At 32.6% G+C, this 14,693-nt stretch overlaps 1 protein-coding gene and 1 pseudogene across 2 annotated transcripts; both read left to right on the forward strand.

The window, feature by feature from the left end:
• Positions 1-5,254: 5,254 nt before the first annotated feature.
• On the forward strand, positions 5,255-6,110 carry LOC120184378 (annotated as a pseudogene).
• A 3,233-nt stretch (positions 6,111-9,343) lies between these two features.
• On the forward strand, positions 9,344-14,330 carry LOC120184374 (glucan endo-1,3-beta-glucosidase 4-like). 2 transcript variants are annotated; one of them, XM_039188862.1, is made up of 6 exons: positions 9,344-9,537; positions 11,130-11,167; positions 11,200-11,273; positions 11,596-12,843; positions 14,027-14,054; positions 14,140-14,330. In XM_039188862.1, the coding sequence occupies exons 3-6, from the start codon at positions 11,207-11,209 to the stop codon at positions 14,276-14,278; spliced, it is 1,482 nt and encodes a 493-aa protein (XP_039044793.1). In that variant the 5' UTR covers positions 9,344-9,537; positions 11,130-11,167; positions 11,200-11,206; the 3' UTR covers positions 14,279-14,330. The 2 variants fall into 2 exon arrangements, with proteins under 2 accessions (XP_039044793.1, XP_039044792.1); XM_039188861.1 differs by having other exon boundaries at positions 9,531-9,565; positions 11,128-11,167.
• The last annotated feature ends 363 nt before the right edge of the window (positions 14,331-14,693 follow it).

Genomic DNA, 14,693 nt, shown 5'->3' on the forward strand with positions numbered 1-14,693 from the left:
TAAATTTTATAAAATATATATTTGAAAACTATTTGATTGAAGGTTTTTAAAATATATTTTTACATTTTTATCAATTATAAATTTTAAATAATAATTAGTCAAAATAAATTGACCCAAAAAAGTCAGTAATGGACAATTTTTATGGGAAAAAGGGAATATATCTTTTGAATATTTCAAATTAAAAGATATTATTATGTGTTTAAATTTGAATATTAAAAGATATCTGATTTTAGTAAATCTTTCTTGAAAATATCATATAAATATTGTGTTAACTCGCTGGGTTGAACATAAGTTTTACAAGTTACAATTTTTATGTGTTCAAACAGTTCAGAACAAGTTTTTCTCTTCTACTAGTTTTTCAGTGATAGACGAAGGCAAAGATGGTTAGTGATCTAAGCAGCTATGTTGTTCATCATCTAGTTATTGTATCCTTAGAGACATGCGGCCAACAAACTTGAACACCAAAAGAATGACTGAGAATCTGTCTTAAAAAATTATAGAGACAAACCTCAATTGTTTCCAATCAGAAGATCAAAACAAAAAGAGTATCCATTCTAGTTGTTGGGATCCACACCCAACAATCATAATGTTTTGTTAGAGGATATTTATGATTTGTATTATAAAATATGATTTTAGTCTGCTGTCAATTATCATAAAAAATATAAAACTAAAATTTTACCCTGGATGTAAAATAAGGAAGATGGATTCTAAAGCTTGGATTCTTCTACCCTAATTTTGGAACGTAACAATTGAATTCTAAAGTCTTGATTCCCCTCCTCTCTATATTAGCTCTCGGTTTGGATAAGAATGGACGAAGATGAGTTTTGTCTCCCTTCTTCATGCATTTCCGAAAATATGCAAGTTTCTCTATTTTTTGGTTCAGCAATATGATTTTATTAATTTAAAAGCCTAAACTATATGTTTTATTAAAAACCTCCTTCTAAACGAAGGAAAAAATGTATAACAGTTGGGTAAAATGTTTTTGGAAATTGTCCTTTGAGTTATCTACCTTATCAACTAATTTCTAATTGATTCTGATAATTCTCAATTGGAGACTTTAATTGAAGTAATATGATATCAGGTTTGATCCAAAATATTAATATAATTGATAAGTGAATTATTTTTACGATAGCAGATTTATTCGAATTTTGATATCATTCGATTTTTACTAGACTATAAATTTTGAAGCATCATAAATTCAATACTCATTAGAAATTATTTTTGAATAGGAAAGTTAGTTTTATCAACAACAAAAAAATTCAGAATTACAATCAACGTTTCTAATTAGGATCGTAAACTAAACACATAATTAATATATTTTTTTATATTCACTGACACAATAAACTAGCTACTCACTATCAAACAAAGAGCAAATAAGAAAAAAAATTAAAAACACAACAAAAAACTCAAATAAGGATGCATACAAATAGATTTGATTGCATGGACAAGTACACTATAATAGGGAATTAAAACTACTGAAAGACCACCGACAAATCGCATATCAGAGTCGAGCGACGTGAGAAGACTATCAACGAACATAACCGAGTATTCAAATCTAATATGAGGGTCAAAATCATAAAAAGATCAAGAAGATAACAAACAAGCACCATCTTGATCAATCGAGACGTCGTCAAATTTAACCTTGAGAAAAATATAAAATGAAGAGAGAAAAAACAATCAAACGACCGATAAAAAGACCAAAAGCATGCCAAAAAGTAGATGAAAACATATCATAAAGATAAAATTATTGAAAAGTAAAAGATAAAGATGAATCAAAGATGAATATAAGAATATAAAAGAAAAACGTATGGATACCGACGGGAACGGAGCCAAGATTTTAGTTTGGGGGGCAAAGTATAATTAACAATAGAAAATGGGGGTAAAATCAAAATTTAAAGGTCTAAATTGATAATTATTCTTATTTTTTTAATGGTAAAAAAAACTTTTGGGGGCCAGTGGCCCCAGGGCCTATATCGCTGCGTCACTGAAAACCGACGCTCGACAATTAATACTAAAACTAGTCTCACCGCCGATCAAATTAAGATTAAAGAAAAAAAAGGGTTTTCAAGTGACGAGAGAAACCTAAGAAAGAAAAATCGTTGGGGTTTATGATAAATTAATTATCCATTATTAGAAATTATACCATTTATATCTCAGTACAACATGAAATACAACACAAAAAATTTTAGGACATTACTGTAACGCATAATAATGTCAAAATAAAAACTCCATCATCTTTAATTTCAAATAACATATTTAATCTTACGAGAACTTCAATAACACTGATATAATATAAATGTAAACAAAACACACTTAAAATATCAAACCACGTCTTCAACTAATAAGTGAGATAGTAATTGGATGGAGTTTTCAGCGATTTACAAAGCAACCGGATCGTTATGGGGTTCAGATGAATTTTTAATGGAATTAGCAGCATTAAGGGGGGAAATGAAAAAAATAATAATTTTAGGTGATTTATCTCATTTGATTTCGATGCTGAAACATAACCGGTAATTCTATAAAAGAGGTAGACGATAGATAGTGATGTTAATCGATAGAGAAAGTGAGAGAGAGGAAAAGGATCCTTTCTCTCCTCTTACGTGATGCTTTCTATATAAACTTTTATTGTTGATGTCAGACTTAGAGTGGTGATTGTTATCTGTGGGTTGACAGAACAAACAAATATGATATAATTTCAACATCAAAATGGTTCGTTTTCCTTTTTAGCATTGATTTTAACATACATATAAATGGTGTAATTTTAACATACATTATATTCAAATATTTTAGTATTAATTGGTGTAGACATCCATTTTTGTCCGGATTTACAAAAATATTTTATTATATTATTAATTAATTAATTAATATTATTATTATATTATTTATTAATTTTTTTTGCAAATACCCATCATTATCTCAGCTACCCAACAACCCCCACTATCTCCACCATTCCACTACCCCCACACACTAAGCTAATAAACTTGATTACACGAAGCACAAAGCCTTCCAAAATACTCCTATAAAAAAGGGAAACATTTTAGAGAAAAGGGGGATTTTCGCACTCTCTCTGTACCTTACTTTCAACTCTGCTTCAACCAACGACCCAATGCAAAGCTCTGGGGCAATGAAGTGGCGGTGGGGCCTGCACAAACGAAAATAAAAAGGGGGAAACAAAAGAGCTGCAGTGCAGAAAGCACAAGCTGAAGCCCGTGAAAGGGCAGCATCTGAAGCTAGGGAAAGAGCAGCTGCTTCTGCGAGGGCAAGCCAGCAAAAAAATGATGACGATCTCGAATCCTTTTTTATGGGTTCTCGACCCAGCAGTGCTCCAAGGCCAAGAGCTAACAATTTGGATCCCATGTTTGATGGACAAAACAAGAGAGGACCTGAAGTAGCATCTAGCATGAAGAAAGCTTCCTCAACTGCAAACATTGTTGATGATCTCAGTTCTATTTTTGGAGGTGTTGCATCTTCGTCTGGAGAATTCGATAAGGAAGTTAAGGAAACAGAGAGTAGAAATGATGCAATCACCTCAAGTATATTTTCATCCAAGTGGGCCACAGTATGGGAAGCAGATGCTTCTTGGGCAACGACCTGTGATGTATTAGCAACCGAAAATGCAATACAAAGGAAGGGAATATAAACCAGTTACGGTCTTTATCAGAGGTTACTACTTCATTTGATCTTCCGGTTGCAACAGGCGCATACATGTACACTCTAATTTTTTTACTGTCCCATCAATGACATCCATCTTTAATGAATATGCTTTAAAGAGCCAGTTTGAGACGAGCATTTATCATCAGAACTTGTTTCTTTATGGATATGGTGCAATTTTCAATTTCCTGGCCATCTTGGAACTACACTTTTTAAAGGTTTTTTGTCTTTTCGTGTTTTTAATTTTTTTTTATTGTTTTATTTTTCCCTTTGATTTTTTAATATTCATTTATTATTTATTATCTAACATATTTTTAACTTTTTCAGTAGTAATTTCAATCGATCAAAGGTAATTAATTCGAATTGAATTTTAAGTTTTAATTTAAATTTAAATTTTCTTAATTAAAGGCAACCGATAAATTAATTGGTACCGAAAGGACGGTTCAAGGGTGCTAATCCTTCCTTGACCTTAACCGACTCTCGAACCCGACATATTTCTGGTAAAACGCAGATCATGTAAGATGGTGTCCGATCAGCTTAAATATATTTTTTAAAAATGATCGGTGACGACTCTAACCCAATTCATTCAAGTCGAAGCCCAATTCCAAAGTCCACCCGAAAGACGGCCGTGACAATTGGATATGCATCTTTTATTCTTCTATTTCAGCTTTTAAGTTAAAAATGTGAGAAAAGAAACTTATATTAAGTGAATAGCTTTTATAATAAAGTAACGGTTAATTTTAACGACAATTAATGAAAATATTTAAAATTATAACATTTATACAATTATTTTATATGTATGTTAAAATTGAATATAATGTTGTTTTCGTCTTTTGCTTTCACGTTAGCCCTTTATTCTTCAAGGCATGTGCATTCTACCCTGTATAAGCAAACTGTTTATTGCAACACAAATTGTAGAGCACCAGTTTTAAATTAGTTGTAGCAACTTTTTTAGGGCAAAGTACACAAATGGTCCCTCGGCTATAGGACATTGCTTTGTTGAGTTTTCTGACTATTAAAAGTTATAAAATGGTCCCTCAACTATAGTGTATTACTTTGTTGAGTCCCCCGATTATTAACAGTTGCAAAATAGTCACCCGACTATTTACAGAAAACTCGTCCTATTCTGTTAAAAAATTGATGGCAGTCTGGCCTGGACGTTGACTCACTGATTGTGATATGATAAAATCTGATCTTAAAATCTCAAACGAGTATCATATCTTAGTTAACAAGTTAACGTACAACTTTGATCGCCGTCAATTTTTTAACGAAAAAATGACGAGTTTGGAACATATGAATAGTTAAGTGACCAATTTATGACTTTTAATAGTTGGAGGACTCAACAAAATAATCCTCTATAGTCTGGGGATCATTTTATATTTTTTAATACTCAGAGAACTCAACAAAGCAATGCTCTATAGTCTAGGGACCATTTGTATACTTTATCCTATTTTTATTAAATTTAATTCGATTGATATACTTATGATTGTAATATATAAGAAGATATTACAGTAAATATGTTAAACTTATAATATTTTTAATTTACCACTGAGAATAAGTTCGAGTAGATTAGGCATTTGTTATTTAAGTTGAGTAAACAACAATGGAGAAGTTCAAGAAGCCTTCTAAACACATAGTGGTGTTGGCCTTCCGTTTCGACACACACGCAGCCCCTCTTCTCCACATCATTCCTCGGCTACCGGAGTCTTCCCCCGGTGCAGTATTTTCTTTCCTTTGCACGGAACAATCGAACGGCTTAACTTTTTCGAAAGATCATCACGAGGAGGAGCATTAAAGCTTCAAGCCTTATAATGTACGGAATGGATTACCGGAGGGGTATGGTCATTGCTAAAAGAGGAAACCTCATGAGCAAGTGGACTATTTTCTTAAGGCATTGCCCCAGAATTTCAAAGATGCCATAGTTGCACTTGTGGAGGAAACCGTTAGGCCTATTGATTGTTTGATAACAGATGCATTTTATCATTTTGGGGCTGATATTGCAGATGAATTGAAGGTCCCTTGGGTGGCGTTTTGGACCGCTAGTCATCGGGCACTCTTCGTTCATGCCGAGACCCATTTTTTTTCTCAAGCACATAAGGATCAATGGTAAGCATTTATATATCCCATGATGCAGGTAATCATGGTGTGAACTCATAAACGTTTTGCAGATCCTCAAGACAGAGCACTTGATTTTTGTTCAAGAATTTGCTAAGATACATGTTGCAGACTTACCGAATGGAGTAGCCACCGGTAACTTCGATTACCCCATGCATGTACTGTTACATAAAATGGGACAAACACTGCCACGAGCCACCGCGGTCGCCGCGAATTCATACAAGGAATTGGACAATGCGGTGCTGAACATGCTGAAATCAAGATACACAATGTTCCTCAACGTCGGCCCGTCCAATCTGATATCTTCTCCCCCCCTACAACGACACGCGCGGCTACTTGGATAATTGATGGTCACAAAATATATTTTTATTGTCAAACAAATTCATCAAAATTTATATTGATAATTGTGTTGAATAGATGGTCACAAAAAATGAACAATTGTGATAATATTTAGAAGGTTTAATGTAAAAATAAGTGTCCAATGTATGCCTCGAAAAATATTTTAGTGCGTAAAGAATTTTTCGCTAAAAATAGGTATATAACTTTTTTCAGTTATATTTTTAGGTAACTACCGTTATATTTTTAAATTTTTTAATAACAAAAATATTGTTTTTAAAAAGGAAAAAATAAAAAAGCTTAATTTATTTATAAAAAACCTAATTTTTTTTATTGAAATTATAAAAAAACCTAAAAACTAAAATTTCTCATTTCAACTCATTACCAACCATTGTCGACCATCATCTTCATTGTCGAACGGTTGGGTTTTGGTCAAAAGTGTACGGTGGTTCGAATGGTGGTGACGGTGTCGTAGAATCGGTCGGAATCGAAAAAGAACAACGATGGTGGCTTAAAAATCTGATGAACCTTTGAACGCTTCTCCATGACAAACAATGATAGATTACGATGAAAGAACGATGAGGGTTTGATCGAGACTCAACACTAGTGTTAATGACGGTAGCAGTGAAAGTCATGGTTGACTAACAAGCGCTATGGAAGATGGAAGAGGAAAGGGTAAAGGAAAGGGTAGAGAAGGGAGACACGGGAAGCTATTTGGTTTTTTTTAATAAAAAATATTTTTTATTTTTAAATATTTTTAAATAAATTCTCAAAATTACCAGAATGTGACACGTATCACTTAACAGAGATTTTTAACGGTGGCTAACGTCCATGCACCTAAAAATGTAACGTTGGAAACATTAGACACCTATTTTTGACGAAAATTTTTATATGCAATAAAACGTTTTCCGGTGGATAGTTTAGGCAATTTTTGTTTTAAGCCTGGTTAAAATAACTGTCACTGATATAATATTGATGAAGTTATTAGTGACGACTTAAAAATTTTATCACTATGTATTTTAGTGTCTAAATTTAATGCTTTTAGTGTTTATTTGCATTGTCACTAAATGTGAATTTCTTTGAAGTGTTAATCATTTCTATATATTTTGCATTCAACATAACATATAATGAATACATTATTTTGGATCAATTAAAAAATTAAAATAAATAATATTTTTGTGTCGTCTTTTTTTTTTCTCTTTGATTTTTGTTTAGCTGACAGCAACACCAATCTTAATATTGGTTATTGATCGCCGATAACTAATAGTTCTCTTGTTTTTTTATATAATGTCTTTTAGTTTTTTTGCTTGAGTCTTTTTTAATTTTGAATAAGATTTTTTGTCCGTGTGACATTATTTTTCTCTGTTCTTATGCAACGATCATCATGGGTTTGGTACGTTTTTCGCATACCTTTACGGGTCGTTTTGGTTCTCGCACAAAACCATCATAACATTTATTTTTTTATTGGTTAGTCGGTGGTCACCTATAGTTAAATCCCCTCTTTACGTAAAAGGTTATTTGCCGATATAATCAGATTGTTTAGCGAAACAGTCTGCCAGATTATTTGGTTTGCTCTCCGTTTCTTTATCACTTTGTCAAGTTTTTCATTCGATAGAGACAATGAGTTTTTTTAAGGTTACTGGGTTTTGATGTTGGTCGTCATTCAAAATGATGGACGCAAGAATTTAAGTTAGGGGACGAACTTGAACTTATAAAATTTTAGTGGGGCGAAAACACATTTTAAATAAAAAATACATAGAAAATTTCTAAAATATATGGTAATTTATATTTTTAAAGGGGCAACCGCCCCCGTCTAGGTCCATCCCTAGTCATTCTCATTGGAATGTTTTATTTTTTCGTATATTTAGTTTTAATTGTTTCTTTTGTATGAGTATTTTGGTGACTTCTCTAAATTTCTTTCTATATTTTGATGTGTTGTAATGTTGATTCCTTTCGTTATTAATAAAATCCAGTTGCCATTGTTAAAAAAAATTAAAATAGATAATTGGATCGAAAATTGAAGTTCTAACAAAATTTTAAAACATTGATTATCACATCTAATATTTAGTTTTTTTGAAGGGCTATTGAGAAAGTTAAAAATGAAGATTTATTTGAAAAATGAGTGAATTTGTTTTAAGTGTAAGGTTTTTTCCTCAAAGTAATTTTTGATCAAATTAGAAGTATATTTCTATTTCCCACTTATTTATTACAATATTTTTATCTAATAAATATGTGACACGTAACATGCATTTATTTTATCTTTTTCTCCTTCGATATTTTTTGAAAAAATAAACATAAATTTTGAAATCTAATTCACTCTCACAAAATCTTAACCACTTCAATTTTGAGAACTCATGTACTTTCTATGTATCAATTTTAATTTATGTCTCTTCATTTTATTTTTATTTTTACAATAAAAAATTTCAAATCATAAAATTTAGTTCAAAAACATTTTAATTGTGAAAACAAAGAGAAATGAAAATTACAACTCTTAAAATTAGTCTTAAAATATTTTAATTCTACTTATAATAATAACGAGTTGAATAAAAATATATTTGTAATATTTTAAATGTGTTAGGATCCATTTACACCTTATAAAATTAATAAATTTTACATCAATATATAGTCATTATATGTAAATAAATAAATTAGATTTAATTAAAATTTATAACCCATAAATAAATATTTTTTAACTTACAATAAACATTTTTTTCTTTCTAAGGTTACTGTTTATGATTTAGAGTTTAAGATTTAAGTTTTAAGGTTTAAGGTATGAGTTTTAAGGTTTGAGATGTTGGGTTTAGGATTTAAGATTTGGGATTGAGGTGAAAAGATATATTGTTTTAATGTGAGTTAAAAGATATTTGTTTATCTCAATGAGTGTCGGCACAAATGGTTGTGATTTATTAATTTAAGCTTGTAATGTCAAGTTCGAATTCTATCATCGTCACTCTTGGTGTACAATATGCAAATTCCTATGAAATGGGTTTTAGGTATGCTTTTATCTGGAATTGGAGGAGTCACCCTTGATTTAAATTTTATTGTAAATAAATATTTATTTATGTGTTATAAATTTTAATTAAATTACCGAGATATTCTAAAAATAATTATAGAATAAAATCTAAAATACGACCAAAAAAATCCAGACATCTAAAACACAAAAGAGGAATAAATTAGACACACACCGACTAGTTTTTATTCTTTCTTAATTCTAATGATACCGCTCCTTTAATTTAAGCTCAAGCCGTGAGTGAAGCTCTTTACTGTGTTTTCTTTCACGGCTGGTCTGGCTTCCACATTTATGTAAAGAAGGTTTATGTGGGGCTTTTGGGATTCTTTTAGTTTTTCACATTTAAGTTTGATATTCTCTCCACTGCATTATTAGTTTTGTCTCACTTGGGGTTTTGTTCTTCCTTTTTCTGCACCTTGGATCAGGTACTTCCTTCTCTTGATTTCTTCATCTGGGGTAGCTTTATTTTAAATTATTATTTGGAGTTTGCTTCTGGGTAGTTTTAAAAATGCGATTTTTGCCATCTGGGGTTAGAGTTTTCTTGCACTGTTGTGTTGTCATTCATCTACTTTGATGGAACTAGAGACATCTATCTGGTTCTTTGGATTTCTTATAATTATCGAAATCATTTGTTCTCTTTAAGCTAAACTATGTATTTTTTTTAAAGAATTTCCCCATTCTAATTGATATTTTGTACTGTTCTTATCCACTTCCAACTGAGGGTGTTCTCTTATTCAGTTAAACGACTTATATGGAGTAGGGTGAGCAAAACTCGAATAGACTCAAAAAACTCAGCTCGAATTGACTTTCGAGTTGTGATATCATATACTCGGCTCGAATTTTTTTTTAAGTAAATTGGTTTTTAAGTTAGAGTTGAGAACATATGAAAAAATTGTGAAGAAATAATATTTATTGTATACGGTTATAAAAAACTATTTAAATAAGAATCAAATAGTATCCTAATATTATAAATATTTACAATTAAATTTACACGGAAACTCAAAAACTCATCTCGAATCGAAAAAATTTCAAATAAAATTTGATTTATAAAATATGATTCATCAACTCAAATAATTTGAATTTTTTTTACTTGACCTGACTCAATCGAACGTTGACCCCTAATTTGGAGGTGATTAATTCATTTTGGACGCAATAAATGTTGCTACTGAAATTTCTGCTTGACGTAGTGTCAATTGCTGCTTCACGGAATAGTTAATGCATTTGATGATTGTTATGCAATGTCATGTTTATTTATCTGGGTTAAAATGTCTACCGAGTCTTCCACTTTAAGCTTTTAGGAGCAAACTGATTTCTCTAATACAAGTTTTGAGAATGAAAAAAAAAATCCTGACTTGTCATGTTTGAAAGCTATGTAGGAAAAAAGTGAGCAACTAAATCATTGTTGTGTTTTAAAAAAAGAATTGAACTTTGGTTTTTCCTTTTGGTCACGATACTTTAAAGCACGACAAGTTAGCACTTGATGTTCAAGTTTATTGACGTTTAAAATTTTAGTTCTTATATTCAGAGTTGAATGTAGAGGGACTTATTTGCTCATTTTTATGGTAAAGGGATTAATTTGCTCTTCAGTCTATAGGTTAGAGATCTGCCTTGTAGTTTTACCATTTATTTATTAGGAGTCAAAAGAGTTCCACATCTGCTTTTTCCTGTCCAGTAATACGTGAATGTAGATTTGTAGTAATGTGCTTTAAAAGGTTGCATGCAGCATTATCCTCGTATAGATGAATTAGGTGTCATCTACCTGGTTAGTATGTGTAACACTATCCTCGTGTAGATGAATACGAAATTTTACTTTGCCTAACTTACGAAACATTTACCTTGCACCAAAGTTGCACACTTTCCGTATTAGTTTTTGAAGCCCGAGGCTATTATTTTGAACAGAGTTTTATTATGCAGTTAAGAATTTCTAGGGATTTATGAGCTGTTTATTTTGTCTTTTATCCCTTTAATTTTTCTGACTTAGCTGAATTAAACTCTGTGACTCTGCTTTTGTTTGCAGAACATTTAACATCTACGTGCATCTGAGAGCAAATTGCAGTAGACTGCCTTTTTAGATTGAAGATTTTTAACGACCAGATGAGTCTTGAAAGATGTCTTGGATGCATGCTTCTGGTTCTAGTTGGCATGTTTTCCAATGTTCAAGGTAATTTAGAAAATTTGTCTAGAGTCTCTTCTTTTTCTGTCAGTTTCTGTTCGGAATGTTGAATCTACGCAGGTTCAAGCATCAGCTGTAAAAATGATAATCAATGTAATTGACATTTTTTGTGTTTTTGAGATTTTGTTCCGATTTTACTTAGCCTAATCGTAATCATTGTTTGAACTTCTAATGGTTGCAATACTGTTCCTGAATGTCATTGAAAGTTGAAACAAAACTAGTTATATTTCCGGGTAATAAGTACTTTAAATTGCTAGGTCATGTAGTAGCGTTTCTTGTAGATTTTTTCTGACTAGATTCTTCATTATAGGTGCATTTGTTGGGGTAAACATAGGCACAGATGTTTCTAGCATGCCATCAGCTTCAGATGTGGTTGCTATTGTCAAAGCCCATCAAATCACTCATATACGGCTTTATGATGCCGACTCTCACATGCTGAAAGCCCTGGCTGGTAGTCGGATTGAAGTTACAGTCAGCGTGACAAATGAGGAAGTCCTAGGAATCGGAGAATCCGGATCAGCTGCCGCCGCATGGATCAACAAAAATGTTGCTTCTTACGTGCCCTCCACCAACATTACAGCCATTGCTGTTGGCAGTGAGGTTCTTACCTCAGTCGCTCATGCTGCCCCAGTATTAGTTATCGCTATGAATAACCTGCACAAGGCTCTTGTGGCTGCTGATCTCAATTTTCAGGTTAAAGTTTCGACCCCACAATCCATGGACATCATCCCCAAGCCTTTTCCCCCGTCTACTGCTACCTTTAATTCCTCATGGAACTCTACAGTATACCAGCTTCTACAGTTTTTGAAGAACACCAACTCCTTTTACATGTTAAATGCCTATCCATATTATGGTTACTCAAATGGAAAAGGCATTTTTCCAATTGATTATGCTCTTTTCAAACCTCTCCCCGCTGTCAAACAAATTGTTGACCCGAACACTTTGTTCCACTATAACAGCATGTTTGATGCAATGGTTGATGCAACCTATTATTCTATGGATGCTCTCAATTTTTCTGCTATCCCTATCATTGTCACAGAAACAGGATGGCCTTGGCAAGGTGGATCCAACGAACCTGATGCCACAGTGGAAAACGCCGAGACCTTCATTAATAATTTGATCAGGCGAGTTTCCAATAATTCAGGCCCACCTAGTCAACCAACCATTCCTATCAACACATACATTTATGAATTGTTTAATGAAGACAAGAGACCGGGGCCTGTCTCTGAGAAAAACTGGGGGTTGCTTTTTAAGAATGGGAGCGCTGTTTTTCCTCTGAGTTTAAGTGGTTCGAGTCAGATCACAGGAAATTCTACTACAGTTTTCTGTGTGGCAAAAGATGATGCTAGTGAAGATAAGTTGCAAGATGGGCTTAACTGGGCATGTGGGCAAGGCAAGGCCAATTGCAGCGCTATACAATCCGGGAAGCCGTGCTATCTCCCGAATAACATCAAGAACCATGCATCTTATGCTTACAATGATTATTATCAAAAAATGCATACTGTTGGCGGGACATGTGATTTTGATGGGACAGCCACAACTACTACTAATGATCCAAGTAAGTTTGCATAAGTTTCCTTATCATGTTGATCTTATTGATTTTATCTGCAGTATTTATTTTTAAAATGCTCGAGTAGAATATAAACTTTCGGTACTGTTAATAATTTTTTGCTAGCAGGCTTATTTGATGCAATTTCAAGATCTGGGTTTTCTTTGAAAAGAACTTGATGGTTTTTAATAGTTTCCTTTTCGATCTAGGCTTTTGTATGGGAATCGTTTTATGGAAAGAAACGTACCTCTTTGGAGCTACAAAGCTAAATTTTCATAATCTTGACATTGCTATTAAAGTATGGATTCTTTAAAGTGATTGTATGCGCTATGTTTCTAGTTGTTAAATTGTGGATCTTCTTGTTAGTATTTGTAATTGTAATTCAATGATAAGCATGGAGAACGATATTTCTATGTTGTCTTGTTTTGCTGATGACTTGTGTTCAAAGCTTCACATCCAGGCTCCTAAAATATTATTGAGAAAATTTAAAAAAAAAATTAGCATGCTTTTGTCTAATTGCTTGTTAAACCTTTTTTAGTTAATATATTTAGCAAGAATTCCCTGTTCTACTGTTTTTATTTTCTTGGTTTTATGGAACAGTATCATAGATTGAAGCTGAACTTTCTACCAACTAAGCCGATTTGCTCGAGGACATCAGCCATTTGCTATTGTTGCATTTGGCATGTTTACAGTTTTATCAAGACTAATTTCAGATCCATGGATGTACATTGCCTGTGCGTTATCCTACCTGATGTTTATTTTGTTTAATTGGATAAATATACATTATAGGGGGAATCATAGTTCGAACTGTATGCATGCGTCAGTGAATTGTTATCTACGCGTTTCTATTGTGCTGATTGTCTTTCAAGTATTTTTCTCTATGAAAGATAAACGTTGCCCCCACTTTTATTTATCCTCGAATACTAGCGTCCGACATTTTCGAACACGGGTATAGAGTTACCGTCTTCCAAGAACCCTCCAAATACATGAAAAACATAGAAAATATCGAACACGCTCATTTAGATACATATCCTACACACACTCATGAGCCCAAGTAACATAGACCAAGATTGTTTCCTATCAAGTGTTGTTTATCCAAAAATATATATATATATATATATATAAATGCTCTAATTCTTTTCTACAAGCCCTACCATTTGCTAATTACTGTTTCGGTGGATAATTTGTACAGGTTATGGGACCTGTATTTTTACAGGAAGGTGAGATTCTAATGCTTTTACAGTGTGATTCGTATTAATAGTGTTTTAATTTAAGGCCATGACACGTTGATTTTGCTTGAAATAGTTCTAATTCGAGCACGAGAGGAGGGACTTTGGCCCCTGCAGCATCCGGTCCTATAAGTGCCGGAGGGAGTAGAAAGCTTCCGGTGTCCAAGGTTCAATTTCTAATCTCAGCAGCATGTCTTGTTGTAGTGTTGCTATAATGGACTTAAACATTTGATAAGCAAGATGAAGTCATGTAATGAAGCTAAATGACGGATGACTGATGGTTGTTTTAATTTTTCATCCTCGCCATTTTGATTCCAATGTTAAGTTAGTTGATCAGTTCTGTTGTGGAATCTTATTACTTGGATTTCTTTTGCGATCAGCGCTTGGTTTTAATTTCACATTATTAAGAATCATATATTATTTGTGTTTAGTTGCTCTATTGTTTTAGGGGGTGCTTATCGAGCGTGTAGAGCTTAATAGTGTTTTACCCGCTTGAAAATTATTTGATTTGTGCTCGACTCATACTTGATAAGCTTGATAATTTTTTTCTCGATCTGTGTTCGTTAAAAAAACTCGTTGTTCGACTCGACTCGTTGCTCGTTAGAATTTTTGTCTTGTTTTTTTATAAAT

The sequence above is a fragment of the Hibiscus syriacus genome, unplaced genomic scaffold (genome assembly GCF_006381635.1).
Source record: "Hibiscus syriacus cultivar Baekdansim isolate YM2019G1 unplaced genomic scaffold, ASM638163v2 tig00112888_pilon, whole genome shotgun sequence".
In the NCBI taxonomy this organism is placed as follows: Eukaryota; Viridiplantae; Streptophyta; class Magnoliopsida; order Malvales; family Malvaceae; genus Hibiscus; species Hibiscus syriacus.